At 39.1% G+C, this 27,933-nt stretch overlaps 1 protein-coding gene across 2 annotated transcripts; it reads right to left on the reverse strand.

Annotated features, from left to right (window-relative positions):
• Positions 1–424: 424 nt before the first annotated feature.
• Positions 425–27,761, reverse strand: phf20b (PHD finger protein 20, b). Of its 2 annotated transcripts, XM_084097977.1 has the most exons (19): positions 27,400–27,761; positions 21,193–21,298; positions 20,519–20,690; positions 20,327–20,411; positions 12,396–12,472; positions 11,836–12,307; positions 10,921–11,022; positions 10,294–10,428; positions 9,348–9,407; positions 9,010–9,258; positions 7,445–7,615; positions 7,230–7,325; positions 5,732–5,863; positions 5,297–5,475; positions 4,269–4,368; positions 3,878–4,073; positions 3,361–3,769; positions 2,235–2,454; positions 425–2,114 (listed from the first exon to the last, which is right to left on the reverse strand). In XM_084097977.1, exons 2-19 carry the CDS (start codon positions 21,273–21,275, stop codon positions 1,969–1,971), a joined length of 3,084 nt encoding a protein of 1,027 aa, XP_083954103.1. In that variant the 5' UTR covers positions 21,276–21,298; positions 27,400–27,761; the 3' UTR covers positions 425–1,968. The 2 variants fall into 2 exon arrangements, with proteins under 2 accessions (XP_083954103.1, XP_083954104.1); XM_084097978.1 differs by lacking the exon at positions 5,732–5,863.
• Positions 27,762–27,933: the final 172 nt, after the last annotated feature.

Below are 27,933 nucleotides of genomic sequence, written 5' to 3' on the forward strand. Positions count from 1 at the left end.
TCTTACAATTATGAAGATGTATAGGGTTTGAATGAAATAATAGTACCACTTTGCAATAAGGTTCATTAATGTATTAACTAACAAACTAACAATGAGCAGTACATTTGCTACAGTATTTATTAATCTTTGTTAATGTTAGTCAATAAATATACAGCTGTTCATTGTTTGTTCAGTGCATTAATTAATGTTAACTAATACATTTAATTTGAATCATGTATTAGCAAATCTTGAAATTAACATTGCTGTAGAAGTATTGTACATTCTTAGTTTATGTTAAATAAGTTAGTTAACTAATGTTAACTATAATAAAACCTTATTGTAAAGTGTTACCAAAATAATTAACGTTAATTTAAACATTAGATTTACATTATTTATACATAAGTGCTAAAATTATAATTCTGTTAACAAAGTGAAAACAAACAACTTAAGTTTAAATGTTTGCATTTATTTTCTGGCATTTGGATTATGTGTCAATATCTCGCAGAACTTATAGATTCCCAGGGGACCCCAATGCAAAAAAGATGCCAACAATGGAAAAATTATATGTAAAAAAAAAGAAAAAAAGAAAAAGATTGCAATACTTAATCCGTAACTAAATTTCCAGTGCCTTGAAAGCAACAGGGCAGATATAAAAATACAATAGACAATACTGAGTAACAGTCAATAGACTGCTCACTAGCTGTACAGAGAAACACAAACCCTTCAAATACCCATCGGCAGGATTTTATAAATTCACAGATTCATATCAAATGTAGTTTGTGTATCTGAGGGTGAATGACACTCGAATTGGCCTGAAATAAGATATCAGGTAGTTTTTTTTTTTTTTTTTTAGGGTCTAGAGAAAAAAAAAAAAAAAAACACCAAAGGGCGAGAACACTAAAAAGACCCCAGCTTTTCTCTCGTTCTCTCTCTGATCATACAATACTCAGACTCGCGCTGTATAAAAGAAAACCAATGGACCGAAGTAAAAAGGTGGCAGAATCAATAACTTAAATTCACAATTACAATAACTTAAAGGCATCTAATGTCTTAATCAAAAACAATCTTGTAGACTTGAAAGCAACAGACAAAAATAAAATAAAAACAGAATCAGAAACAAGTTCAGAATCATTGGGAAAACAAGAAATACAAAGAAAGAAAAATATACATACAAAGTATGCAAGATTTCAACATTCTGTGCTTGTTTAATGTACCAGTGGAAACAAAGCCCCGCTGTTCTGAAATGAAAGCAACATCAATTGTGTCAAAAAATTAGAAGGTTATAGGCAGAAAGCCCAAAACTACAGTATTCACAACAGATCAAAGATTACAGAAAGTCTTTACTGTAAATACAAGTTTAAATCAGAAATAAAAAGAAACAAGAAATTGAATAAGCAACTGTTTGGGTTATTTACAAGATTACTTTACTTTTAAGTACAAATATAGAAGTAAAATGCAAGTATTTTCAGATTAAAATATATTTTCATATTGTTATAGTCATATTTAACATTTTTTCTCTTAACTACAGCAAAATACCATCCGGGTCCTTAAGCTCTATACACAGAGCAAAGGCGTGCCGAGAGAGTCCAAAACGATCACTTATGAATTAACATAAAATGATTATTTAGCATGTCCAGGATACAGAGGAAATTACATTAAAAAAAAAAAAAACAGAAAAAAACCTCCTAAGTCTATGACAGACACAGCTAAGTGCTACAATTAAGCATTAAATTCCACAAATACAAAAAATAAAATAAACTTGTTTGCATCAGATATCTTTCGTCTCAGTCTTTTCTAACCGTTGACCACACCAGTCACTCCAACATGCATGTGCCACAGAAACGGTCACATCAACGTTAGCTTGATTCATTTAGGGGTTTTCTCTCAAAAACCAGGCACACATAATCATTTCCAGTTTCTTGCCAGACTTTAAGGGACTCCATTGTGCATTGGATTCGGTTTGAGCCGTTCGTATGTCCTCTGGCGCCCTCAAGAGGATGAGGAGCAGAGTGCGATCTGCTGGACTGTTCCCAGGTCAGTCAGGAGTTGTCTGATGCGATGTTTCAGCTGAGGGAGGCGCGCCAATGGATCTGGAGGTTCCAGCTCACCTGTGAAGTCTAGCCAACTCTCCAGCACTGCATAGTGAATTCAACATGTTAATATGAGCAAAGAATTAACCACAGCCATCTGAAATTACATTTATTGTTTGAATAGTTTTAAACCAGAAATGTTTAAAAGATATTGTAGAGTCTCACCGTCTAGTTCTCTCTCAATAAGGTCCATTCTGTGTGTGACTTCGTCCTGCACTGCTTCAATGTGCTCCAGCAGGTTCAGCTGCCACTGCTGGTGCAGCACAAGATCAGGGTCTGGCTTGGGGTCAGGGGTCACAGGGTCAGGCTCCTCTTCCTTGATTTCCACCACACAGCTCTTTTCCTGCTCAGCGGAAACCAGTCGCTTCATACGGCACTCCAGCTCCTGAAAACAGAAACTAATGAGTTGTATCTTTGGCGTGTACTGGTGCTCTCGCATTATTAATAATGTGAAAAAAATGAGATGGTTGTTCATCCAAGCATCCCAAATCTCTTTAAGCCAATTTAATTAGTTCAGGTTTTATGCAGCAAAACAAAATGCATGGTATCCAGTGATGATTTTCTAGTGTGCGCAAATCTAAGACATGCTGTGACTATTTGCAGATACTACGACAGAATATGAACTGGTTTGAAAACAGATTTCAAATTAGTTGGAACTAACTAATTGTGAACTGTTTTGACTTTGATTTGACAACAGATGAATTGGTTTAAAAAACAGATCTTAAAATGGTTTGAAAATAGATTGTGAAACGTTTTGCAAAACAGACTTTGAACTGGTTTGACAACAGATGAATTGGTTTAAAAAACAGATCTCGAACTGGTTTGAAAATAGATTATGAACCGTTTTACAAAATAGGCTTTGAACTGGTTTGGCAAAAGACATCAAACTGGTTTGGAAACATCTCAAACTAGTTTGAAAATAGATTGTGAACCGTTTTGCAAAATAGGCTTTGAACTGGTTTGGAAACAGATCTGAAACTGGTTTGAAAATAGATTTGAAACTGGTTTGAAAATAGATTGTGAACCATTTCGCAAAACAGACTTTGAACTGGTTTGGCAAAAGACATCAAAATTGGTTTGAAAACAGATCTCAAACTGGTTTGAAAATATATTGTGAACCGTTTCGCAAAATAGGTTTTGAACTGGTTTGGCAAAAGATATCAAACTGGTTTGGAAACAGATCTCAAACTGGTTTGAAAACAGATGTGCCGTGCAAATGTGCATTGGCCGACAAGCTTTTGTCTTATAGTGTGCACTTGGCCAAATAGGAAATAAGTTGCATGCAACTTACCTTACTAAAAGAGCGGTCGGCCAGCTGAAGCTTGTGCTGGTCGTGGTCCAGAGGCATGCTGTACCTCTGCTCGGCCATCTCTAGCAGGTCCTCAGTGCTCCTGAGACTGTCCTCCAGCTCAGAACCGCCCCGCGTCTCCACCACAAGCCTTCTCTCCACCGCTGGGTAGTACGTACGGGGCTTCTGGTAGCAGTGCTCGCTGCTAATGTACGAGTCTTGGAAAGAGACATGCGTCTCCACGGGCGACGGGACTTCGCTTTTCATTGTCTCAAATTCGCTCACTCCCATTTCAGGGGGTGATGGGGGGAAAGGAGTAGTAATGCCAGAATCACTAGCCGCCTTCCTCCGTAGGCCGTCTACAGGTTTCCAGGGCTGCCGCCAGAGTTTCAGGTCTGGGTGGGCTTGTGTCCTAAAACAGGGGGCAGCTTTGATTTATAACTGAAGCTCCTACTGCACTTTCACAAATTTACCTAATACTCGGTCACATTAAGAGCATTAGACAAAAGGAGTTACTTACTGTAAGATGCTCATCTTGAGCTGAAGACCGTTCAGGACCTCAAACACACGGTGGACGTCTCCTAGAAGCTGATGGGCGGCTGTCACTTTCTTACTGTTCTGGTGGGAGTAGTTCTCCTCCAGGAAAGACAAGCCATACATGTGACCGCTGCTCAGCCAGTCTTTATCATACCAGAACCTTTGACTCTGTCTCTGGGCTGCATACAGAAAAAAACACATGTAAACATTAAAAAAAAGCAAGACAACAAAATGCATTGATGTGGTTGTCATATTTTGATCGTAATCCTTGTTTTATTTTGCCAACACACACAGTCCAGAAAGACTAATTTCAAAATGAAAGAAAATATCCACTAAACAGAGGTGATTTTGGGGGGGAAGTTCAAGTCTCTCACCTGGTGGGTCTCTGCAGACATAGCAGCTGTAGCTGTCTGGGACACTGTCCTCATACAGACCCATACACGTCCCATGCTGCCAGCACAAACACTCATCACACTGCAGAGAGCACAGGAAATAATTCATAATACAGTTCAAGTAAATGTGCCAGTGCATAATTGGTTTAAATTCCTTGTTCTGATTTTTTTTTTTCATACTACAGCTCAAAGTATGTCAGATATACTCATATATTATATTTTTTACAGCTGATTTTATAAATATATAATTATTTGCATCCAATTTATATTTGTAATAAATATATACTCAACTATAAATAAATTATTTATGATCAGGGTTTTTCCTGCATTGAAAATATTTTGGCAGCCGTCAAAATGAATCTTTGTCCCGCCAAAGATTAGGGTTTGGTTTAGGGTTAGTTGCATGTAATTATGCATAATTTATAGTTATTACTATAGTAAATAATACATGTAACATGTAACAAGGTCTCAACAATAACTACATGTAAAATAGTGTTACCGAAATATCTGTTGAGTGTGTGAACGCAACGCCCAATCAGATGCGTTTAAGTTCGTCAAAATCCACTCAACAAATATTTTTATTAGAACCAACAATGTATAACATGATGTCAATAAGAGATTGCACAGCTTCATTGATTATAACGGGAGTTTTTGCAAGAGCGCAGCTTTGTGTACCTTGCGAAATAATGGCCGCCTTTCTCGCATTCTGTATATCATTTTTTTCTTTTTTCATGCTGCTAACTACACATTGGCAAGTTTCTTGATTGACATTCGTATTTAAATGCGCGATTGAACCCGATTGACAGTGATAATAGCAATGGATGCAATAAAACAATCTGATCCTGTATGTCAAATGATCTGTGCATTAGTCTCTATAAGTAGACCAGAAATAATAGACCACTTTTTCTATGTAACGCGTTACTTTCATTTGATTAATTCTTCAATTTTTTTTTAAAAAAGTCAGAGGCTTGAGGTCTTGTCTGGTGCCGTTTCAGAAGGTGGTAGTTTACCTGTATCATGAAGTCGTTCTCCTCCTGCACTTCACAAATACAGCGTACGATCTCCGAGCCGTGAGAGACGGTTTCCACACCCTGCTCAGAGAGGGGCATGTTCAGATCCAGCTCAGCATCAGACTCGTCCTCACTCCATACAGGACTGTCTGAAGACAAATCACTGCTGCTGTCTTCGCCTGGCGGAAACGAGAAGGACCACACATTTAAGCAGAAGATTTAATCTCCATTTTTATACTACAGTCATCCATGCAAGATAATCAGCTACTCCAATCACACATGCACACACACGTTAAAAACAATTCTAGAGAGATAAATCTACGTAGCGGCAGTGACTAAACACAGCTAGTCGAGACACTGAAAGACAACAATGCAGGAGAGGAACACAAAGCAGGCAGCTGTGAGTTCGGAGGACCTGCGTTCTCTGGTACCCACCCTGGCTGAGCATCTTTTCGGGGCAGTGTCCCGTGTAGGATCGGTGTGTGAGGGAGAGGGGCAATTTGTGGGCCGAATTCAGATTGCAGGGGAAAGGCTTTAGGCCAATGCTCTCCTCAGTGCTGTAACAGTCTGTCAGAGGAGGAAGAGCAGACGCCACACAGGGTTAAACACAGACCGAGCAGTTCCTCACCGACGAGGCGGCTTGTAGATCTGATTCAGTGAGTTCTTGAAGCTGTCAAGAGGAACTGGTAACTGAAACGTTCCTTTTGTGGGTGGCTGTGCACTTTCAGAGTCTATTAATAACTCAAGACGAATGACACATAGATTTGGTGTCCCGATGCAGATAGAAAATGGTTGAGAATCTCAGTATTCAAAATCTAGTAATAAGTGAATTGAGTGTTTATTTCATTTAAAAGACAATTTGTACCATCATCTTGCTACAACTCTGAGTGACACATGGGAGAGGGAGCGGCTCTTGAAACAGTGAACTCATATATATAAAAATGGCATTTTTTTTATTTAATTGACAAATTGGCAAAACAACAAAGAAAAACAACTTTCAAATATTTGTTAAAATGCTATTTAAAATGTGCATTTAAAATGATTTTTATTCATTAAATAAACGGTTTTAAATGTCCATTATTTTGTCCATTTAAAAAGGGATTATTTCCTTTTTTTGTTTTTATTATTAAAATGTAAGTAATTATAAATAGAAAAAATGCAAAGGATAGGCTTTTAAGGCTTATAAGTTTAATAATTTATGAACAGGCATATTATAAGTCAGAATGTTTTTCTACCTTATGTGAGGCATTTAAAAAAGCACGCGCATATTTATTTTGTGTACAAAAGCAGGGGTGTGCGACATCACGATTTTTGATCGTGGATGATTAAAATGTCTCCACGATCTGCTTTTGAAGAAATATCACAGTATCGTGTCAAATCACTTTGGCCTAAATGTCTGCCATTCTTTTTTATTTTAGATTTTGTTACCTAAGGCTTTGTTTTTAAAATAGGGACATTAGTTTGGCTGTAATGCTCAGTCACTTGCAAAACAGTAAAACCAACATGAAAAAGAATCGTGTTATGATATTTTTGCCATTTCGCCCACCCCATGACAGCGCTGTTTATCATATGTCTCAAGCTATGTGAATTTGTTCAGTATCTAAACGTCACCAACTGAGAATGAAACATGGAAAAACGCTCCGCATTAAAGTAATACGTTTTAAAAAACATTACTTTAAAAAGCTGCCTAATTTTCACATTTTTAATATATAACTCTGAATAGATTTGCATAGTTTATTATGCATTCAAAACAGAAACCCTAGAGCGTGACATCATATCCTGCTAAAATATATTGCCGGGTCCAAAATAATTTGATATGCTCAGTTTAGTGAAACTGCCTATTTAGAGAAAAGTTGTAGCAACAGCGGACACACAGAGGGGACAGCAGAGAGCCGGAGAAAGAGCCACCGCTGCACTAAAACTGCCGTCTCACCTGACTTAGACTTCCTTTTCTTCTTCCTTTTCTTCAGTTTGATGCGGAAGAAATCCCTCTGCCGCTTCTCTCTCAGCCTTTCCCGTTCTTTCACCGCTTCAGAGGAGAAAAATAAATCTCCATTACTGTCATGGCCTGATTGTGGTAACATGCAGAGAAATCAGCGAGAGCATGATCACAGAAATAGATGGAATGATCACGATGCTCTCAAATACCTGTTTCCTTGGCAACCCAGTCTCTGTCGTCATGCAGCGAGCGGTTGAAGTGTTGGTTCTCTTTGCTCCTTTCTGCGCCCAGTGTGGCCGAGCGCTGCCGGTGCATGCTGCCAACCGCAGGGGGCGACAGAGTGTGACCTGACTTACTGTCACTCAGAGGAGAGGGAGTATCTGTGGGAGATTAAAAGGACACCTATTATGCTTTTGGATTTTACCTTTCCTTTAGTGTTTAATATAGCCGTTTGTGCATGTAAACAATCTGCAAGGTTACAAAGCACAAAGTCCACGCCAAAGGGAGTGAATCTCTTGAACAGAAAACACTTGCCTGAAACACTTTGTTTGTAGCCCTGCTATTATTTCTGTTACTTAGCAATGTCACCATGTGACACATAATGCCTGCCTACTGGCTTCTTTGTCCCGTCCTCAAAGAACAGCTGGATAAGTGATTTCGCTATCTAGAAGAGACGCTGTTTTTGTTTTGTTTTTGGTACAACATTGTAAGGACTTCTAATAGAGTGCAACAGTCAGGTTCTGGAAGTAAAAACTCATACATTTTCTCCTAAAGGAAATTGATTTTAAATAATAAATTATAAACCTTTAAAGACAGACATACTGTGAGCTACGAGGTTGTTAATCTATGGTATTTGCTTCTCCTATAGCCGTCAGCCCACGTCATTTTAGCATATTTTCATGCTGAAATAACAAACATGTAATCGTGAAATAAAATAATAATGTGAAATTCCTGGTGAAAAACTACATTACCCACGATGCTGTACGGAAAATTACACCAATTAGAGAGTCGAAAAAAGCAACCCTCTTTCCGCCCACTCCCATTAAGCACTGCAAATGATGTAATCTCTCAACGTTCTTGACTTCTACATAATTTTTTATTTGATTATGCTGTTTACAATGCATCATGGGATTGTAGTTCTTTCCCTCACTAAAACCATTAAAGGGATAATCTACCCAGAAATTAAAATTCTGTCATCATTTACTGTTTATGGGTAACCAAACAGTTGATGAGCTCCATTGACTTCCATAGTATGGAAAAAAAAAAATACTATGGAAGTCAATGGGTGATATTAAAATCCCTATGGAAATTAAAAAAAATAAAAAAATAAAAACCTTCTGGTACCAGTGATGCAGAAAAAGTTGGTGAGAAATGTTACACCCTATACCAACGCCATAGTTACCATAGATGTTTACAGCTGCTCATTAGGCATCGGGAACGGAAACATTTCCGACATATGCTCTAAGCAGTTGACCAATCACAACAGACTGGGCTTATCAGAAAGGCGTGTTTTAAAGAAACAGGAAATAAAACGGAGCGTTTCAGGCAGCAGGTAAAAAGAAGTGCCGCAGAAATGCGCAATATGAGAAAAATGTGTTTTTGAACTTTAAATCATGTAAATGTATTCTAACAGACCCCAAAAATAAAATTACGAGCTCATAAATGAGCATAATATGGGCACTGTAATTATGTTTTAAATATTATGAGGCCAAACGCACACACATCTGAACAAATCAACCCAAACAAAAGGCCAATAGACAAAGTGTGCACTAACGGTGGGAAGCCGAGACCGTGCGGCGCCTGCGAGGGGTCTCCTGGCTGTGGTTCTGCTTGTCTGAGGAGCGCTTCTGGACGCAGCGAGGGGGGCTTGGGTCGCTCTGCGCGTGATAATACTTCATGTGGTAGTGCAGCAGAGACGCCTTGCGGAAAGACTTGAGGCAGCCTGCGATCTTGCATTTGAAGAGGTTATGGTCCAGCTCAATGGACAGGATAGGAGGGGGCTGGTTTTTGATGACCCTGTACACTGAGGGAGGAAAAGGGCAATGGGGTCACATAACAGCACGTTTTTATATTGGACTGGTGAGAGAGAGAACTGAGGGTTTGGGTACTCACATGGTTCTCTGCTGTACTTGTTTGTGGTTGGAAGGTGGACTTGCCGTTTGAGCGCTGCAGCTGAGAAAGCAATGTGAGTGCTGAGTTAGCACATCATATACCTGCATACGTTTGATTAACAACATTTGTACATATTCTGAAGACAATGTGAGAGGTGCCTGTTTGCGCAAAATTCACTCCTGCAATAGCAGGGTGTTGTTGCTGTTTGCCAGGGTATCGCCATTTTCTTACAACCAATACACACTACCGATCAAGTGTTTGGGGTCAGTAAGATTTTATTATTTTTTGAAAGAAATCATTAGTTTTATTCAGCAAGGATGCATTAAATTGAACAAAAGTGACAGTTAAGACATATATAATGTGACAAAGGATTTATATTTCAAGTGAATGCTGTTCTTTTGAGTTTTATATTCATCAAAACATCCTGAGAAAATGTGCTGTGGTTTCCACACAAATATTAAGCAGCACAACTGTCTTCAACATTAATGATAAGAAATGTTTCTTGAGCACCAAATCAATTATCATTTCCAATAAATTGTATATATTACATTTTAAAATACATTCAAATTGAAAACAGTTATTTTAAATTGTAATATTATTTTACAATATTGTTGTTCTTACTGTATTTTTGATCAAATAAATGCAGCCTTGGTGAGCAGAAGAGACATTAAAAAAATATATTTATATATATATATATATATATATATATATATATATATATATATTATTGAACCCAAACTCTGTAGCAGTAGTGTAGATGACTTTTTACAATAATTATCACAAATATTAATGTATATTACAACTACGCAACACCAAAAGACTTTTAGTATATTGTCTTGGGGTTGCTATGTTCAAATCTCTCACACACAGTATGAGAAATAGTAATAATGATGCAGTCTTAGCAAACACCTCTGATTATCAAACTGAAACACAGAAGGATGTATACCATGCTCAGGTGTAGATCCTGCCTCTTCTGCGGATGCTACATTTCCTGCAGGACTGGTCGGGTCATCCTTACTTTCTGAAGTCTCTGGGACAGAATCTGTTTTAAGCGGTTTGATTTGAGATGGACTGTTTTTGTCTGAGGGGATCAGAGACACAATGTGGATTAATAACTAGTGTAAAAAAAACAACAAACATGAGGTATAGGGGCTTTAGCACCCTATCTAGCTCCTATGACAACTTGCAGGGCTACATATCATCAAGGCTGAGAAAATAACACAACATCGCAGACAATAGCGACAGGTAAGCAGTTAGCATTAGCTTTCTATATGTTTATTTCTTATTGCTGTTTTCCATGTATGGCAGGTGGCAGGTGTCGATGTTTTGTATGGCATGTGTTCGGCCAATCAACGTACACTTGGGTCACTGGTAGTTCCTATTGTGCTGGGTTAAACCCTACTCTAAAGTAGGAGGTAATTTAGTCCACCCAAAAGGAGTTGCTATAAGTAAACTCATTCCCATTCCTGCGGTGCGAACACACCAAAAAGCAGGTACTTCCACTAATGGTTATAGAAACTATGAAAACGTTCCTCCGGTTGAAAGCCCTTATGATAGGAGATGGAGAACTGACCTGTGCTTGAATTGGCTCTGCTTCTTTTGGACGGTGGTATCTGTCCTGTTGATGCACGTCTCTTCCTCAGTTCTGGTCCATTGGGCCTTTCCACATCTTTTGCTGAAAATGACAAGCCAACAATTTCAATCATCAAGCCTGAGCCAAATACATTAGTAAATCACCCAACAATTACTTACTTGCGCAAGACATGGTTAAAATTGCATCACTATAAGTAATATTCCCTAAATGACTTCATTCGGCGACCATCTTGGTAATGCCAAGGGAAGGGGCAGTTATTTTCTACTCTGGTTCAAAAGTTTGGTAAGATTTTTATAAATGTTTTTGAAACATTAAAGGCTGCATTTATCTGATCAAAAATACAGTAAAACAGTAAAATTGTGACATATTACAATTTGAATGTATTTTAAAATGTAATTTATTCCTGTGATGACAAAGCTGTCAGTCGTCAGTGTCACATGATCCTTCAAAAACCATTCGTATATGTTGATTTGCTGCTCAGGAAACATTTCTTCTTAGTGCTGCTTAATATTTTTGTGAAAACTAATCATTTTTCAGGAATCTTTGATAAATAGAAAGTTGCTTTTGTAGCTCAAATCATTGTTCCAACTAACAGACATGCATGTTCTAGAGTAAATAAACGACAATGTCTATCAAAAAAGCAAGAGCAATTGGCTCTTTTAACTGAAATGCAGGACTTCCTGTCCAACAGATGCCATATTGAGCATTACGATATCTCCCATTAATTTTTATTTTAGTGGTTTGTCTTCTCTCCTTATAATGTCTCTCTCTATTTGCTACTTAGCAAATGCTGATTGGCGTGTGTGTGAGGCTGAATCTGGCTCTTGGAATTGAATCATAATCAAATCAAATATTCAGATGTAACACCAGCATGTTCCCCCAAACCAAACTCACCATCTGCCATCCTACTCCGTGTCCTTCTGGGCAGACTGGGACTTTCATCCGACGCTTCTTCCTTTTCTTTATTGTCCTCTTCGTTCTTGTCAATGCCATTTTGAAGTTCTTTGGTCTCCTCCTGTTCTCCATTCGTCTCTTTTTCCTCTGGTTTGTTCGCTCCTTCTCCATTCTCAAGCATTTCTGTCTTGTCGTCTTCGCTGGGCTGTTTATCGCTGTGCTCAGCAGGTCTCGGCTCTGATTCGTCAACTATCTTAGTTGCTGTGCTTTCGCTCTCTCTGCCATTCTGGAGATCTCTGGACTCATCCATCACTGTGGTGTCTTCTTCATCCCCCTCTGAACCGCTCTCTTCATCCTGGTCAGAAGTGCTGTGTCTCGAGCTGTTACTTCTGCTGTTCTCCTTAGTCTTCCATTCTTTCCCGTTCTGATCCCCCCGCTTTCGAGCTTGTTGATTAGTCTTGCCATCAGAGCTCTGTAGATAAAGACCAACTCATTAAAGTGGTTTCTTTCATGAATGGCCTTGTTTAATACATATTAGAGCTGAGGGAGTAACTTCTCACCTGCTTGCGGAACGGCTTCACCTTAATCCCCTTCACTGTCTTTATGACTCCATCAAAAAACTTCACTGTGTAGACACCTGAGACATCACAGAAGAACAGCTTTCATAATGAACCTATCATTATGTAATACCCAACACATTCATAATGTAACACTATCATAATGTAATACCCAACACATTCATAATCTAACACTATCATAATGTAATACCCAACACATTCATAATGTAACACTATCATAATGTAATGCCCAACACTTTTATAATCTATAACAATATCTGTGGTGAGGGGGCATGGTAAAGCGAAGTCTGCAACGGGTGAGCGAGTGTGGAGACGAGTGGTAAGAAGTGCATGTTGACTAACACCTGTCTCTAATTCCAGTAACTGGCGGAGAGACGGCATACAAGCGGCCTGCAGACCTGGGAAGGGGAGAGAGACTAACCCTGTGGATGCTATTGTTTTGAGTTGCTTTTGTTTTGTAAATGTACTAAAGCACCCTTGTAGATTATCTTGATTTTGAAACTTTCTCACCACCCTGACTACTTCGTCATTTTATTTGAAATGTTTTACACTGGTGCCTGCCGAAACCTGGGACCAAGAATTTGCGGAGTTGGTCAAGTCGCTTGCTGGTGTCCACCAAACGCAACACCAAGTGCTTATGGACCTCAGACTGGAACAAGAGGAATGCTTTCGTCTGCTGGTTCAGGTGCAGGAGGACCACCCGCGGGTCATCCGGAGCTTGCTTGACCAGGAGGTCGCCCCCACTATCTCTCACATTCCTATGGTAAAAATGGGTCCAAGGGATGACCCGGAGGCATTCGTGGACCCATCGAGCTGGCGGAGGATCACCTGGTGGCGTGCCCCGGGGTCGGCGAGTTACTCTCTAATATCTTGCTCTCTCCAGCCCTTCATCCTTTTTTCCTCCTCTCCCCTCTCAGTCTCATCCTATTCCCATTCCCAGGTCGTTCCAAACCCGTAAGACTTTCGTTCATCTTCGGAACACAAATGAAGATCTTTTTCTCAGATTTCATCGGAAAGATCTTCATTTGTGTTCCGAAAATGAACTAAAGTCTTATGGGGCTAGGGAAGTCGTTGCTCAGGCTGGGGATGCTGTTCCGGGACCATCACAGACTGACTCAGAGGAAACGAGAACGAAGGAGGAGCTAATGCAGCCTAAGTTGGATGAGCAGACTCATGATGAAACGCTCAAAATCATGTTTGACTGGGTCTGCACCATCGACGGACAGTTGCTCCAGCTGATCAACTGCTCTCCTATTCCTATTTTTCCATAATAAGAGTGAGGTTGTATCAGGTGGCCCAAGACGCCTAGACCAAAGAAGATACAACCCAATTATTAGTACCAAAAAGATCATTGTAGTCCAGTGGCAGGACACTTAGGGGAAGGAAAGACGCTAGCACATCTCACGGCCTGATTTATTTGGCCGGGCATTCACAAGAACTTCTGCCGATGGTGTGTGGCTTGACTTATTACCACTCATGGAGGTCCCCTACAATTGAATTGGTATGGACCTCATCCGGCCATTAGAACGTTCAGCACACGGCCATCGTTTAGCATTAGTTCTGGTGGACTATGCAACATGATATCCGGAAGCGGTGCCGTTATGCACCATCTCTGCGAAGAGTGTGGTGGACGAGCTGTTTCGTATGATCTCCCGGGTGAGAAGTCAAGTCAAGTCAAGTATATTTCTATAGCGCTTTTCACAATACATATTGTATCAAAGCAGCTTCACAGTATTAAATTAAAATAATACAACAAGGTTTGTTTCTAGTGGAATTTATTGATTGATAAAATTAAATTAAATATCCCCAAAAATATCCCCAACTGAGCAAGCCAAAGGCAACAGTGGCAAGGAACCGAAAAACTCCATCAAGTGACCTAATGGTGACCTGAAACTCCATCAGGTGACTTAATGGAGAAAAAAAAAAAACCTTGGGAGAACCCAGGCTCAGTCGGGGGCCAGTTCTCCTCTGGCGTTTATGAACTAGAGGCCGGATTGTAGTTTGAACTGTAAGATTAAAAATATTATATGAATGCCTGGCTGAAGAGATGCATCTTTAATCTAGTTTTAAACTGGGAGAGCGAGTCTGAGCAACGAATAGTAACAGGAAGACTATTCCAGAGTTTTGGAGCTAAATGTGAAAATGCTCTCCCTCCTTTGGTGGATCTGGATATCCTAGGTATGACCAAAAGCCTAGAATTTAGTGATCTTAAAGAGTACGATGGATTATAGGGCAATAGAAGATACGTTAAATAGACTGGAGCAAAGCCGTTTAGGGCTTTATAAGTCAGTAGCAATACCTTGTAATTAATACGGAACTTTATAGGTAACCAATGTAGTGATGATAAAATCGGTGTTATATGATCATATTTTCTTGATCTAGTAAGAACTCTAGCGGCTGCATTTTGGACTAACTGTAGCTTGTTTATTGAGGATGCAGGACAACCAGCTAATAAAGCATTACAGTAATCTAGTCTCGAGGTCATGAATGCATGAACTAACTTTTCTGCATCAGAAACTGATAGCATATTACGTAGCTTAGCAATGTTTCTAAGGTGGAAAAAGGCTGTTTTTGTAACATATGAAATATGATTTTCAAAAGACAGGTTGCAATCTAGTATAACACCCAGGTCTTTTATTGTAGAGGATAAAGTAACAGGACATCCTACTATGTTAAAGTTGTATTGTGAGAGGTTTTGTGGGCGGTTTTTTGAACCGATAAGTAATACCTCTGTCTTGTCTGGATTTAATAAAAGAAAATTACGCGTCATCCAATCTTTTATATCTTTTACACACTCTGTCAATTTGGATAATTTAGCATTTTCATCCGGCCGTGATGAAATATATATTTGAGTGTCATCAGCATAACAATGGAAACTAATTCCATGTTTCCTTATAATATTTCCAAGCGGCATATATACATTGAGAATAATAGAGGGCCCAACACAGATCCCTGCGGCACTCCATAATTTACTGAAGTTATGATCGATTTTTCTCCATTTAAATAGACAAAATGGTAGCGGTCAGATAGGTATGATTTGAACCAGCTTAATGCTTGTCCTTGAACAACAGTATAATTTTGTAGTCGATCTAAGAGTATTGTGTGATCTATAGTATCGAACGCAGCACTAAGATCAAGTAAAACTAGTATTGAGATACAGCCTTGGTCAGAAGCTAAAAGTAAGAATCCCCAAAGAGATTCTCACTGATCAAGAGACAGCATTTATGTCAAGCACATTAAACAAACTGTACAAAATACTGGCCATTGAATCCATTCGCACCAGCATTTATCACCCAAAAATGGACGGACTGGTGGAACGGTTTAAAAAATGTGGGAAAAATTGGGATAAATAGCTCGAGCCCCTGTTGTTCGCGGTGCTGGAGGTCCCACAAGCCTCCACAGGGTTTTCCCCTTTCAAGCTTCTCTATGGACGGCAGCCCTGTAGGGTGCTTGATGTCATTAGAGAGGCTTGGGAGGAGCCTTCAAACAGCCATAGTGAAATTCAGTATGTCCTGGAGCTCCGAGCAAAACTCAACACGTTGGGGTGGCTCTCCATGGAGAATTTTCTCCAGACAAACAAAGTCGGCTGTACAACAGGGATATGCGGCATCAATTTACACCAGGAGATTGCCCTGGTCCCCGAGGGAGATCATCTCTCGCTGACTTAGCTCACCGTTGTAGCCAAATTGGAGGCAGATTTTGTAGACGCGTGCTTGCCCCTGCCTGGTCGCAAGGACCTCGTACAGCACCATACTGAAACGATTAAAGGGGTGGTGGCGCGCAGCCGACCCTATCGTTCACCTGAACACAAGAAAAAGGTGGTACAGGATGAGTTAAAAGCAATGCTAGTGTTGGGAGTACTCTGTGGAATAGAAGTCTCACAGAGACTGGGCGAGCCCGATAGGTTTGGTCCGTTTCTGTGTCTATTACAGAAAGGTGAAGGCCTAAGGTGTCCAAGTTCGACGCTTATGCAATGCCTCGGGTTGACGATCTGCATGATCGGTTAAGTTCGGCTCACTTTTATTCCACACTGGATTTAACAAAAGGATTTTGGCAGATCCCCTTGTCGCCATTATCCAAAGAAAAAACAGCCTTCACAATGCTGTTCGGCTTACACCAATTTATTACCCTTCCATTCGGGTTGTTCGGGCTCCCGCTACCTTCGGGCTTCTCATGGACTAAATCCTCTGGCCACATTCCACGCATGTCACTGCCCATCTGGATGACATCATTATCTACAGTAATGATTGGTAGCGGCATCTAGAACATCTGCTTGAACTACGTCTTGAGATCGCTGAGGGTGGCGGGACTCACAGTGAACCTGAGGAAGTGTGCAATTGGGCGTGTGGAGCTATGTTAGCACAACCTGCCCAAGTCCTAAGACCAAAAAGAAGGTGAGACAGTTCCTGGGTTTGTGCCTAATTATTCGGAGCTCACCAGCCCGCTGACTGATCTCACTAAAAAAGGAAGCTCCAGATCTGGTTCAGAGGATGGAGCTGTGCCAACAGGCTCTAACTAAAGTGAAGGCTGCTCTGTGTGACGGGCCGCTTTTGCAATCTCCTAACTTTAATCTCCCCTTTGTGTTGCAGACAGACGCATCGGACAGGGGGCTGGCGGCAGTCCTGTCCCAGGTGGTCAGAGAAGAGGAACAGCAGGTGCTGTATCTGAGTCGAAAGCTCTCAAAAAGAGAGAACAGATACAGCAACATTTAGAATGAGTGATTAGCCATCCGTCAGGCCATCCTCACACTCCGTTATCACCTCCTGGGACAGAAATTCACCCTCTGTTTGGACCACGCGCCCCTCCAATGGAGCGGATCACCCATTGGTGTCTAGCTTTACAGCCTTTTAAGTTCAAGCTGGTCCACAGGCTGGGGGCACAGAAGGTTGTAGCAGACTTCCTCTCTAGGTATGGGGGGGGCTTGTGGATTATTTTGATTTTGAGAAATAAAGACACTCTCTCCCCGCCCTGACTTCGTCATTTTATTTCAACCTATTTACGCTATCATAATGTAATGCTAAACACTTTCATAATCTAACACTATTATAATGAAATCCCCAACACTTTCATAAAAAATAAGTCTCCCCCTTGGTACAATGAACATGTTAAATCGGTGCGAAGAGAGTGTAGAAGATGTGAACGTAAATGGAAGAAAGACAAACTATAAATTTCGTATGAAATGTTAAGAGACTCCTTAGGTAAATTCCAACAGGCTGTGAAAACTGTTAGGTTCAGATTTTTCTCAGACATTATTGAGAAGAATCGTCAAAACCCAAGAGTCCTTTTTTCAACAATTGATGTATTTCTAAAACCTAGATTAGAGGTCCCTGGAGTTATACCTATGGATTTATGTGAGAATCTTTTGGAGTTCTTTGTCGGACGTATATCGGACATCTGAAGGAATATACAACAGTGTTCATATGAGCCTATGGATATACCTGTAACTCATGCTGTGTTGTCTGATTTTGAGCCTATTTCCTTATCCACACTTTTAGATATTGTTTGTAAGTTAAAGCCGACAGTCTCTCCACAAGATATTGTTCCTACATTACTATTTAAGAAAGTTTTTGAACTGATTGGTCCATTTGTATTATCAATAATTAATAAGAGTCTATTGTCTGGAATTGTTCCAACTTATTGTAAACATGCTATAGTGCATCCGTTGCTGAAAAATGCAAACTTAGATAAGAGTGCTGTGCAATTATAGACCAATCTCAAAGCTTCCCTATCTAGCTAAGATCTTGGAGAAAACAGTCTTTATCCAACTTGAGTCTTTCCTTACTGACAATACTATCGGTGAAGTTTTTCAGTCGGGGTTCAAAAAACAACATAGTACAGAATCTGCATTATTAAAAGTATTTAACAACGTTTTTATGGCCACAGACACTGGGGACGTGACCTTACTTCTACTATTAGATCTTACAGCAGCGTTTGACACAATTGACCACAATATTTTAATTTCACGCTTAGAAAACTATGTAGGTATTCGAGGTATTGTCTTAAATTGGATTAAGTCCTACTTCCAAAATAGAAGTTTTTCAGTGCAAATGGGAGAATGTACATCGAGCTCAGCGCCTTTATCATGCGGTATTCCACAAGGATCTATTTTAGCACCAGTCTTTTTTTCTCTTTATATGCTTCCTTTAGGTCAGATCATGAGTAAATATGACGTCTCTTTTCACTGCTACGCAGATGATACTCAGTTGTATCTACCCTTAAAACCAACTGTCCCTGCTGCTGTTGAAAGGCTGGCAGAGTGTCTTGGGGAGATTAAAAGGTGGATGTCTGCAAATTCTTTGTGTCTAAATGAATCAAAAACTGAAATGATTTTATTTGGTCCCTCAGAGTCTACTGACACATCTAAAATTAAATTGGGCACACTATCCCCTTATCTGAGGCATCAAGTAAAAAACTTGGGTATAATCTGCAATAGTGCACTGAAATTTGATAAACAGATAAATCAAGTAGTCAAAATGAGTTTTTTCCAGTTAAGATTAATTGCTAAAATTAAGTCCTTTGTAACACGGAAGGACCTGGAAAAGATAGTTCATGCATTTATTTTCTCAAGATTGGACTATGGTAATGCATTGTATTATGGTATTCAACACAAAAGTTTAAACAGACTGCAACTAGTCCGAGAAAAATGAGCATATTACCCCTGTATTAAGAGAACTACATTGGTTGCCGGTTTTCTATAGGATTAATTTTAAGATACTTTTATTTGTTTTTAAGGCCCTACATGGTAGTGCTCCGACATATATAGCTTATCTAATCCAGGTGAATAAACCAAAGAGAGCACTGCGCTCCGAGTCATTAAACCTCTTGGTAGTCCCGCGGACATATAGGAAAATGAGAGGAGATCGCTCTTTTGCAGCCACTGCTCCCAAGCTGTGGAATAGTTTACCTCCTTATATCAGAGAATGTTCCTCTCTTACAGAGTTCAAACGACATCTGAAAGCTTACTTTTTCACTTTGGCATTTGATCATTCATGAGTGCTGTGCTAGTGTAAGGTAATTATTAATGCCGCTTAGATTATGAGGTTGTCTATGGCAATGTTTAGAATTTAAATGTGTTTTTATGATTGCTATCTTACTCTTTGTACAGCACTGTGGTCAACTTCTGTTGTATTATTGTGTGCTTTATAAATAAATTGAACATAATGTAGCACTATCATAATGTAATGCCTAACACTATCATAATGTAATGCCTAACACTATCATAATGTAGCACTATCATAATATAATGCCCAACAATATCATATATGCCCAACACATTCATAATGTAACACTATCATAATGTTATGCCAAACAATATCATAATATAACACTATCATAATGTTATGCCCAACAGTATCATAATGTAATGCCCAACACATTCATAATGTAACACTATCATAATGTTATGCCCAACAGTATCATAATGTAATGCCCAACACATTCATAATGTAACACTATCATAATGAAATGGCCAAAACATTTATAGAGTAACACTATCATAATGTAATGCCCAATATTCCGTGTAAATACATCAATCGGTTTAAATGCTACATATGAATTTAGACATTACAACATCATAATGAACAAATGAATCAAAATTATTATCGATGAATCGATTTTTAACAAAGCCCCACTGTAATGCATCCTTTTTAATTAAAAGTTTAAATTTCTTTTAAAAAATAAATAATGGAAGTATAGATTTTTATTTGACTTTTTAATAATTACATGAACAAATACTATATATTTATAAATTATTACTGTTATTTATTTATTTTTTAAACTTAATATCAGCCAAATTATATGGTACAATACTGTTTAATTTCCCAGTTGGTAAAAACTAACAAAGATAGTATTTGAACCTGGACCAGTCAGATGATGTGCTGAGGATTAACACTGTGAAGGTTGTGAGTACACACCATCTTTGTCCCGGGACAGGATCTTAGCAGGGTAGTACCGACAGTCTGACCAGCTGGCGAGAACTTTCTGGTTGACATGAAAGCCCTGAGAGAAGAAACACATCTATATATAATCATGCAACATTATGAGTCAGAGTGTAACTTTGCCCATGCAGACTCTGAGTGATTCAGCAGTTTGATAGAAGTACTCACTGGAGCGCTCTGCCGTTCATTGAGACCTTGTTTCCTAAGCTGGATTCGTTCCACGGGTCTAAGGTACGGACTGCTCCAGTCAAACCATTCATCATAGCGATGACTCCACTGTCTGTAGTGGATCAGAACCTTCTCGTCCTCATAGTCGATCTTCTCAATGCTAGCTGCATACCTGTGAACACACAAAGAGTTAACTTTAAATGACCTACTTCAGATTGCTGATCGATTATATCTGGGTTTCTAAAGGTTGAAAAAGATGTTTGAATGGAGTTATATAGCACCTTTTAATAACACTATTTAAAAAAAATCATAAAATAAAATAAAATATGCATGTGCGTATTCACAAAAAAGAAAAAAGAAAATAAAATAGGTCTTATTTAACTAATAGCTAAAATATAGTGCATGGAAGAGTTTGAGATCCTCGGTTTATGATTTACAGTAGTAGCAACCCCTGGCTTCCTAATGTCTTCCTATCTCAAATAGCACAGCTCAAAATTTGTGCACTATGACTTAAAATACTTATTTTTAGATTGTCCAGTTGGCAAATATAGAACTTTTTCAAAATCTTTGAACGCAACAGAACTAGTGGCATCAGCACCAGCGAAGCATCTGAATTTCAATCAGGCCGAGTGAATGAACGGATGGAAGAACGGAAGCAGAGGGGAGACACTGACCAGTTCTTCAGACTGTCCCTCGCCTCCAGCTGCGCTCCCACCTCGAACGTGATCCCACGCCTGTGAGGAGGGCTCTTTGTCATGCTGGTCACACACAGTCACCAACCTATGAAACCAGAAAAACATACCATGAGGTCAGAGGTAATGGATGTTACAGTCATGGGCGGCACAACTGAACCAAGGTGCTCATAAACGAACAGCATTACTACAGCCTACGGTATTTCAATGCCAAAATATTAGAGGCCACATCAGCACTTTTTTAATTATTTGCTACAATATCAGAGCTTATTTGGTCTCCAATATTTCAGTTTCGGTTGTCCAGTCAGTGGTTATCCATCTTTTCTAATGTCCTAAAAATGCTATTTCAGTGATTTACTAAACTTTTGGATGATTGGCGCTGTCATTTCGAAAAGGTTGGCATAACAGTAAAGACAGCACAGTTTAGATAATATTGGTCATAGTAACTGATATTGGCCAAAATTTCTAGTTGCATATATACTAGGCAGAGCATAATTATTTTCTAATTGATGAGTTCTATTATTTATGCTTTTGCAGACGATACAGATTACTGATTTCGTCATCAACCAATATCTTGATATAGACTATTTAATCCATTATTATTAGTGCTGGGCTAATCCTCACATTTTATTTAAAGGAGTCAGATAGTATTTTGAGCAATGTCTTTACAACTCTACTGTTTACTGTCAAGTCACGACCATGTTCTATTGCTCCCTGCCATGCTTGCTTTGATCCTAATTTTACCTCTTTTGTGCTTGGTCCCATAATCGCTAAATACATGTTTAAAAGTCACTATTAAATGGATGTTACAATAGTCTTTTCTTTCCTATTGTGACGTATATCTGAGCAAAACGGCTTATCGAACAAGAAAAATGTAGGCCGGGACTTGATTTTGTCCATGGGAAATTTATTGGATGGTTGTGGTTTGCTATTGGTGGATCTCATGTGATAAATCATTTGTCATAAATACTGCAATATTCCATAAAAAAAAAAAAAAAAAATTGATTTCATGGTGACTTGTGGATATTTCATAATTTTATTTCATAATTCTACAATCTCGGCCATTTCCTCTTGTGTTGAATGTTGGTCGTACTCATAGATGATGACCACCATTTTATTGTTATTTGATGCCACAGATGCTAAACATATGGGTTACATGAGCTGTTCACCATCTCTCTCAAGCTGGTTTGTTTACAGTAGGCTCACATATTTAACCTCAGTGTGATTTATGCATGTGATCAAGTTAAAAACAAATAAAAAAACACAGAACAAGTCACAGGAAGTGATTATCAGTTTTGAACAACAGCTGATTTATTGAAGCAACACTACTTGTGTATATTTTTTAAAACATTTATCAAAACTACACAATGCATTGAAATTAAATTACCTTAAACCAATTAATCATGAATCATACAACCACTGAGTAGGGCTGCACGATATATCGAAATAACCAAAATATTGCAAATGTATATGATATGGCTTACAACAACTGAATGATTTTAATACTTAAAGGCCCGGTTTCACAGACAGGGCTAAGGAGATTAAGCCAGGATTAGGCCTTAGATCAATTAGGGCATTTAAGCAGCTTTTATAAACATGCCTTAGAAAAAACACACTACTGGTGTTCATCTTGAGACAAAACATTTGCACTGACATATCTTAAAATCATATTTTAAGACATGTCAGTACAAGCTGCTTTCAGTTAAAACATCTGAAAACATGCACTTTAGTCTGGGACTAGGCTTAAGCCTTGCCTGTGAAACCGGGGGGAAAAAGATTTTAAAAAGTCTAAGTTTTAAGTCGACGCAGAGATTAGAGTGGACACATGACTGTTACATACGTGATTCCAGTCCTCTTCCGCAGCTTATATGGCCAACACACAAGATTATGTCACAATGCATGTCTTGGTGAGCATTCACGTAAACACAGTCATGTCTTAAGTGGAGCAAACAGTTGAGAAAGAAAGCGCGCGTTAGGCTTGCTGCGATAGTTTGTTATAAGGCATAGCCGAAACACAGGTTACATCACTTGCCCACCGCCCACAGTCGTTTAGATTTTTTATAGTAATAAAAATCATTTAGTTCAGTTAGAGAACAAACACTACAATTAAAAAACTGAACTGCTGCTCAATTCAGCAGCACAGATCAGCAGCAGGAGTCAGATTACATTTATCACGAGAGTGAGGAGCTGACTGACAAGATTTGCTTTCAAAGCGTAATGCAAAAGCACATATTTGGCAATATTTTATTTAAACCCAATGCTAATAGGGCAGTGGTTCTCAAACCTGTCCTGGAGGACCACTAACACTGCAGGTTTACGTTGTCTCCCTAATCAAACACACCTGATTCAACTCATCAGCTCATTATCACATGGGTTAATGAGCTGAAGAGTTGAATCAGGTGTGTTTGATTAGGGAGACAACGAAAACGTGCAGTGTTGGGGTGCCGGCAGGACAGGTTTGAGAACCACTGTAATAGGGAACCTGCAAAGGGTTAGTTGTGTTTTTCTAGTTCTTGTGTTTTTCATTAAGAATAATAATGAACCCACCATTCAAGCAAATGTTGCCCCTGAATTGCTGCTAATTTGAAATTTGAGCAAAATAATCGTGATTATCAGTTTATTATCATGCAGCCCTAACTCGCGCGCTGTTTTCTGTGTTGCGCACATCCAAAATGTGCGCACAGAAAGACGCCTCTCATTCTGTATAGTGCGTGATACTGAACAGTTCTCTGCTGCGCTTTATTGCACTTGAACGATCAAATTAGGGCTGTGCGATATAGCTAAAAAATTGATCACGATATGTTTCATATCGTTCGATATCGCTAATTAACATTTTTTATAACCTTTTTTTAAAGTAAAAAAGTGTGAATTTAAACCACTTTTTTTTTAAGGCAAACAAATTATATCAGTTTTAGCAGTCAAAAACAAAATGTAAACAAAAATATATTCTTTATGTCTTATATTAAGATAAAAAAATTAAGTGTTAAAGAAACTTAAAAAAAAATTATAAAATGTGTGCAATGTAAAAGTGTAAACGTAGAACAATCAAGGCAAACTTTGAGGTAGACCAACATCTGTAATAAGTAGGGGTGTAACGGTTCACAAAACTCACGGTTCGGTTCGATACGACACAGTGGTGTCACGGTTAGGTACGCTACGTTTTCGGTACAGCAAAAAGAAAGAAATGCCTATAGTTTTCTACATCTTGAAACTTTTAGTTTTATAAATGGGGGTAATCTTTGAAGGATAAACAAATCATTTTTTGGTCATAACATTAAAAATAACATTAAAATATGATAATATTTGAGTTTTGAAGTACTGGAAAAAGATAGGTGACGTACTTGAAAGCATTTTACTATTCCTGCAAAACTTCCATGGTTACAGTTAGTGTTACTACATTAAATCCATGGTGAATGTTGCTGATCTGTGGACTTAAGCCTATAACTAGTTCATTCATGGAACAATGTTTCTCCTGGTTTCCACGTCAGCTCTGTTATTACTTCAGTGGCGAATTCAAATGCTTTCTTTGCTGGATCTCTTAGCGCTGTGTAGTAACACTGTCGCTTGATCAAGATCGGCTCGCGCTGCACAGACGTTGGTCCAAACTGAGCGTGAAGCACAAAATAATGAGTAGCGCAGTTTCGTCGAGTGCTATATCGAACATTTTTAATATCGTTACCGACAATGGTGTACCGTCGATAAATACCGATACTGTTTTATCGGCCAGCCCTAGGACAAATACATAAAAATATGTCATAATATCCTTGTAAACACAGTCGGTTATGTCTTAAGTGAACGTAAACAGTTGACAAAGCATACGCGTGTGTAACAGTATACTGGATCTGTGCAGCTCTTAAAGTGACATCAGCCTAATATTACTGCTGCCGTCTCTATAGTAACGTTAATCAAACAACAAAAGACAAAGAGAAAATTCACTCGCTGTTCTTGACTGAATAACTTTTGTAATTATATTTGTAAAGTACATTTTATTTACAAAGTGCAGTGTTATATTACATTTGATCAGTCTCTGTACCTGAATTCTTAAATCTTAAAATAATTTTTATTTCAATCTTTGATCAGTTGTATAATTTGTGCGATTAGGCTACTAAATTGTTTATTTGTTCTTTTTTTAATTACTGAGCATTTACTTGTCTTTAATAATGCTTAATTTATATTAGATAGGCTAGCTGTTTTTGATATGGTATTTTTAAACCATATTATGCAAATGTTCCTTGTTTAAGTGTTCTTTAACCTGTCGATTTTTGTTCATGGTGTTTAACTACAATGAAATGTTTTACAATAAGACTTAGAATGTGAATGATATCTATGTTTTTTATTTTTATTTTTTTGGAATCGAAATTAGGAATTGATAAGAATCAGAATCGATAAGCAGAACTGGAATCCTTAAAATTCAAATGATACCCAACCCTAGCCCTGCCGTGTATCAGCATGATGATAATTCAACAATACACACAGCAAGACCTGTAACAGAATGGTTTGAAAGTGAAGTTGAACATCGCCCATGGCCTGCACGGTCACCAGATCTAAATATTTTTGAGCCACTTTGGGGTATTTTGGATGAGTGAGTAATAAATTGTTTTCCTCCTCCTGAGTCCTCCAGCATGTTCTGGAAGAGGAATGGCTCTGTCCACAGTCTGTGAAGGACTTATATCTGTCATTCCAAGGACGCATTGATGCTAGATTGGCTGCAAAAGGAGGCCCTACACCATACTAATAAATTGTTGTGGTCTAAAACCAGTTTTTTCCATGTGCTTACCGGTATCTTGTAACGCAAGATAAATGTCTATAAGAATAATACCAGATCAGATGTGCAGTGTACTGGACATTAATGATTATAGTTTATACCACAGGGGAAAAACTGTGGTAAATTTATGACATAATTCTCATTTAAGCGCTTTTCCAAGGCTGGTACAGTGTAGGGAAACACTCAAATGTAAGATATAATTTCGAAAAGGAAAGGAAACTTTGAGCACCATAGACCCTAATGCATTATTACCCTTGTTGAATCAAATAGGAAAGACTGACATCATTCACACGTAAACCCACCGTCCTTTATCAAAAAAGGTCTTCATCATGATTAATCACATGAAAGCGCGTCGGATAAGTTTCGTAACTGACTCGCGTGCTTATCCAACCCGCTAGTGCTGCGCGCGCAACCGCCGGGCTCGTGCCCGTCCTCGTGGACAGACACGTTCCTACAGATTGCATACATTTTCAATACGTCACAATCGCGGGAAACCGGCACATTACGTTAAATCAATGCTTACACAAACTCCTCAGCTCTCCCAGTGAACGGTCGCTCACATCGACAGGCGCGTGACGCATATGGCGCGCGAAACCTTTCCTCCTCGTTGTTTACATTGTCAGGCAAGCGGCTCATCTTTACATGCCCTGTCATAACAAGTCGCAATCAGTGCGTCAAACGACAGAGACTGAAGATAAACGTTTTTATGGTAGAAAGAGCTACACATTAACGGAAATATCATAGGATTCATGCATCTGACTCTTCCTCTACTTCTCATGCGAGGAAAACGTGGGTGCAACGTTGTCTGCGAACTTGACGCTCACTGCTGTGTGTAGTTTAAGATAGCAGGCGAACAGAAAATGCTCTGCGATCTGTACGTCACAAAAACGAGTCAAGCCCTCAAAATAAAGTTTAAGTAATTATTACCGTGGCATTTTAAATGGCTATATTGATATTACATTGTTCCGTTGATAAGAATGATGCGCAACAACAGCAATCCATTTGATTGGTTCAGATCCCTGACTGACGCGGACTCCGGCGTTCTGATTGGACCGCGCATCTGTCATTCAAACGCTTACGCTCAGCGGCCTCCGCTCGGCCTACTCCTTACAGCATGGGACTACCTCAAGTATGAGTCGAACAAATGTCTTCCAGCTATTTAAGAAGCCCTAAATGTGCATTCATCCCGATCTACATAACGACTATGACTGTAACCGCCGACAATTTTCATCAATGCACTATCTGACAAAATCAATTCCATGGGTCCCATTAGCATCAAACGGGGGAACATGCATGGAGGCAAGTTTCGTTTTAACACAACAGCATCATCACCACACACAAATTATAAAATGTACAATTACATCAAATAAACGACCAAGACAGCTGCTCATTGTTTTGCAATATATAATTACATCGCCGTTTACCTTTATTGCTGATAAATGTACTCCGACAGCAAAGAAAGCAAGTCCAAATGCATGGGGAGTGCTGTGAGTCGCATGCTTCGAGAGCGAGCGCATCCACGCAGTTTGTTTTCTCCGGCGCGAGCAGCAAGGCCGGTGTCCGCGAGGTGGAGCCTGTCTGCGCATGCGCGAAGCCAATCATTGCTCTTGCTGTTCGTTTCGTTTCCTCATTTCGTGGAGATTTTTTTTGCGCCTTGATTTGAAAACTTCCTATATGAAAACGACGGTAATAGTTTATGCCTGCGGCACAGAAGGCGTATCCTTGTAAGCATAGCTGCCAACTCTCTCGCATTCACCGTGAGACACACGCAGTTGACACTTTTCACACGCTCTCACGCCACACATCCATTTTCTCACGCACAGAAAAATCGCGAAGCAAAGAGGACCGACAGACTAGACAGAGCAGGTTACTTATGATATAAAAAAAAATCTCAGCTCTCAGATTCTGTCACTTTTATTACGAAATTCAAACAATAAATACCGTTTTGGGGCTTGTAA

The sequence above is a fragment of the Abramis brama genome (assembly GCF_963993115.1).
Source record: "Abramis brama genome assembly, chromosome: 22".
In the NCBI taxonomy this organism is placed as follows: Eukaryota; Metazoa; Chordata; class Actinopteri; order Cypriniformes; family Leuciscidae; genus Abramis; species Abramis brama.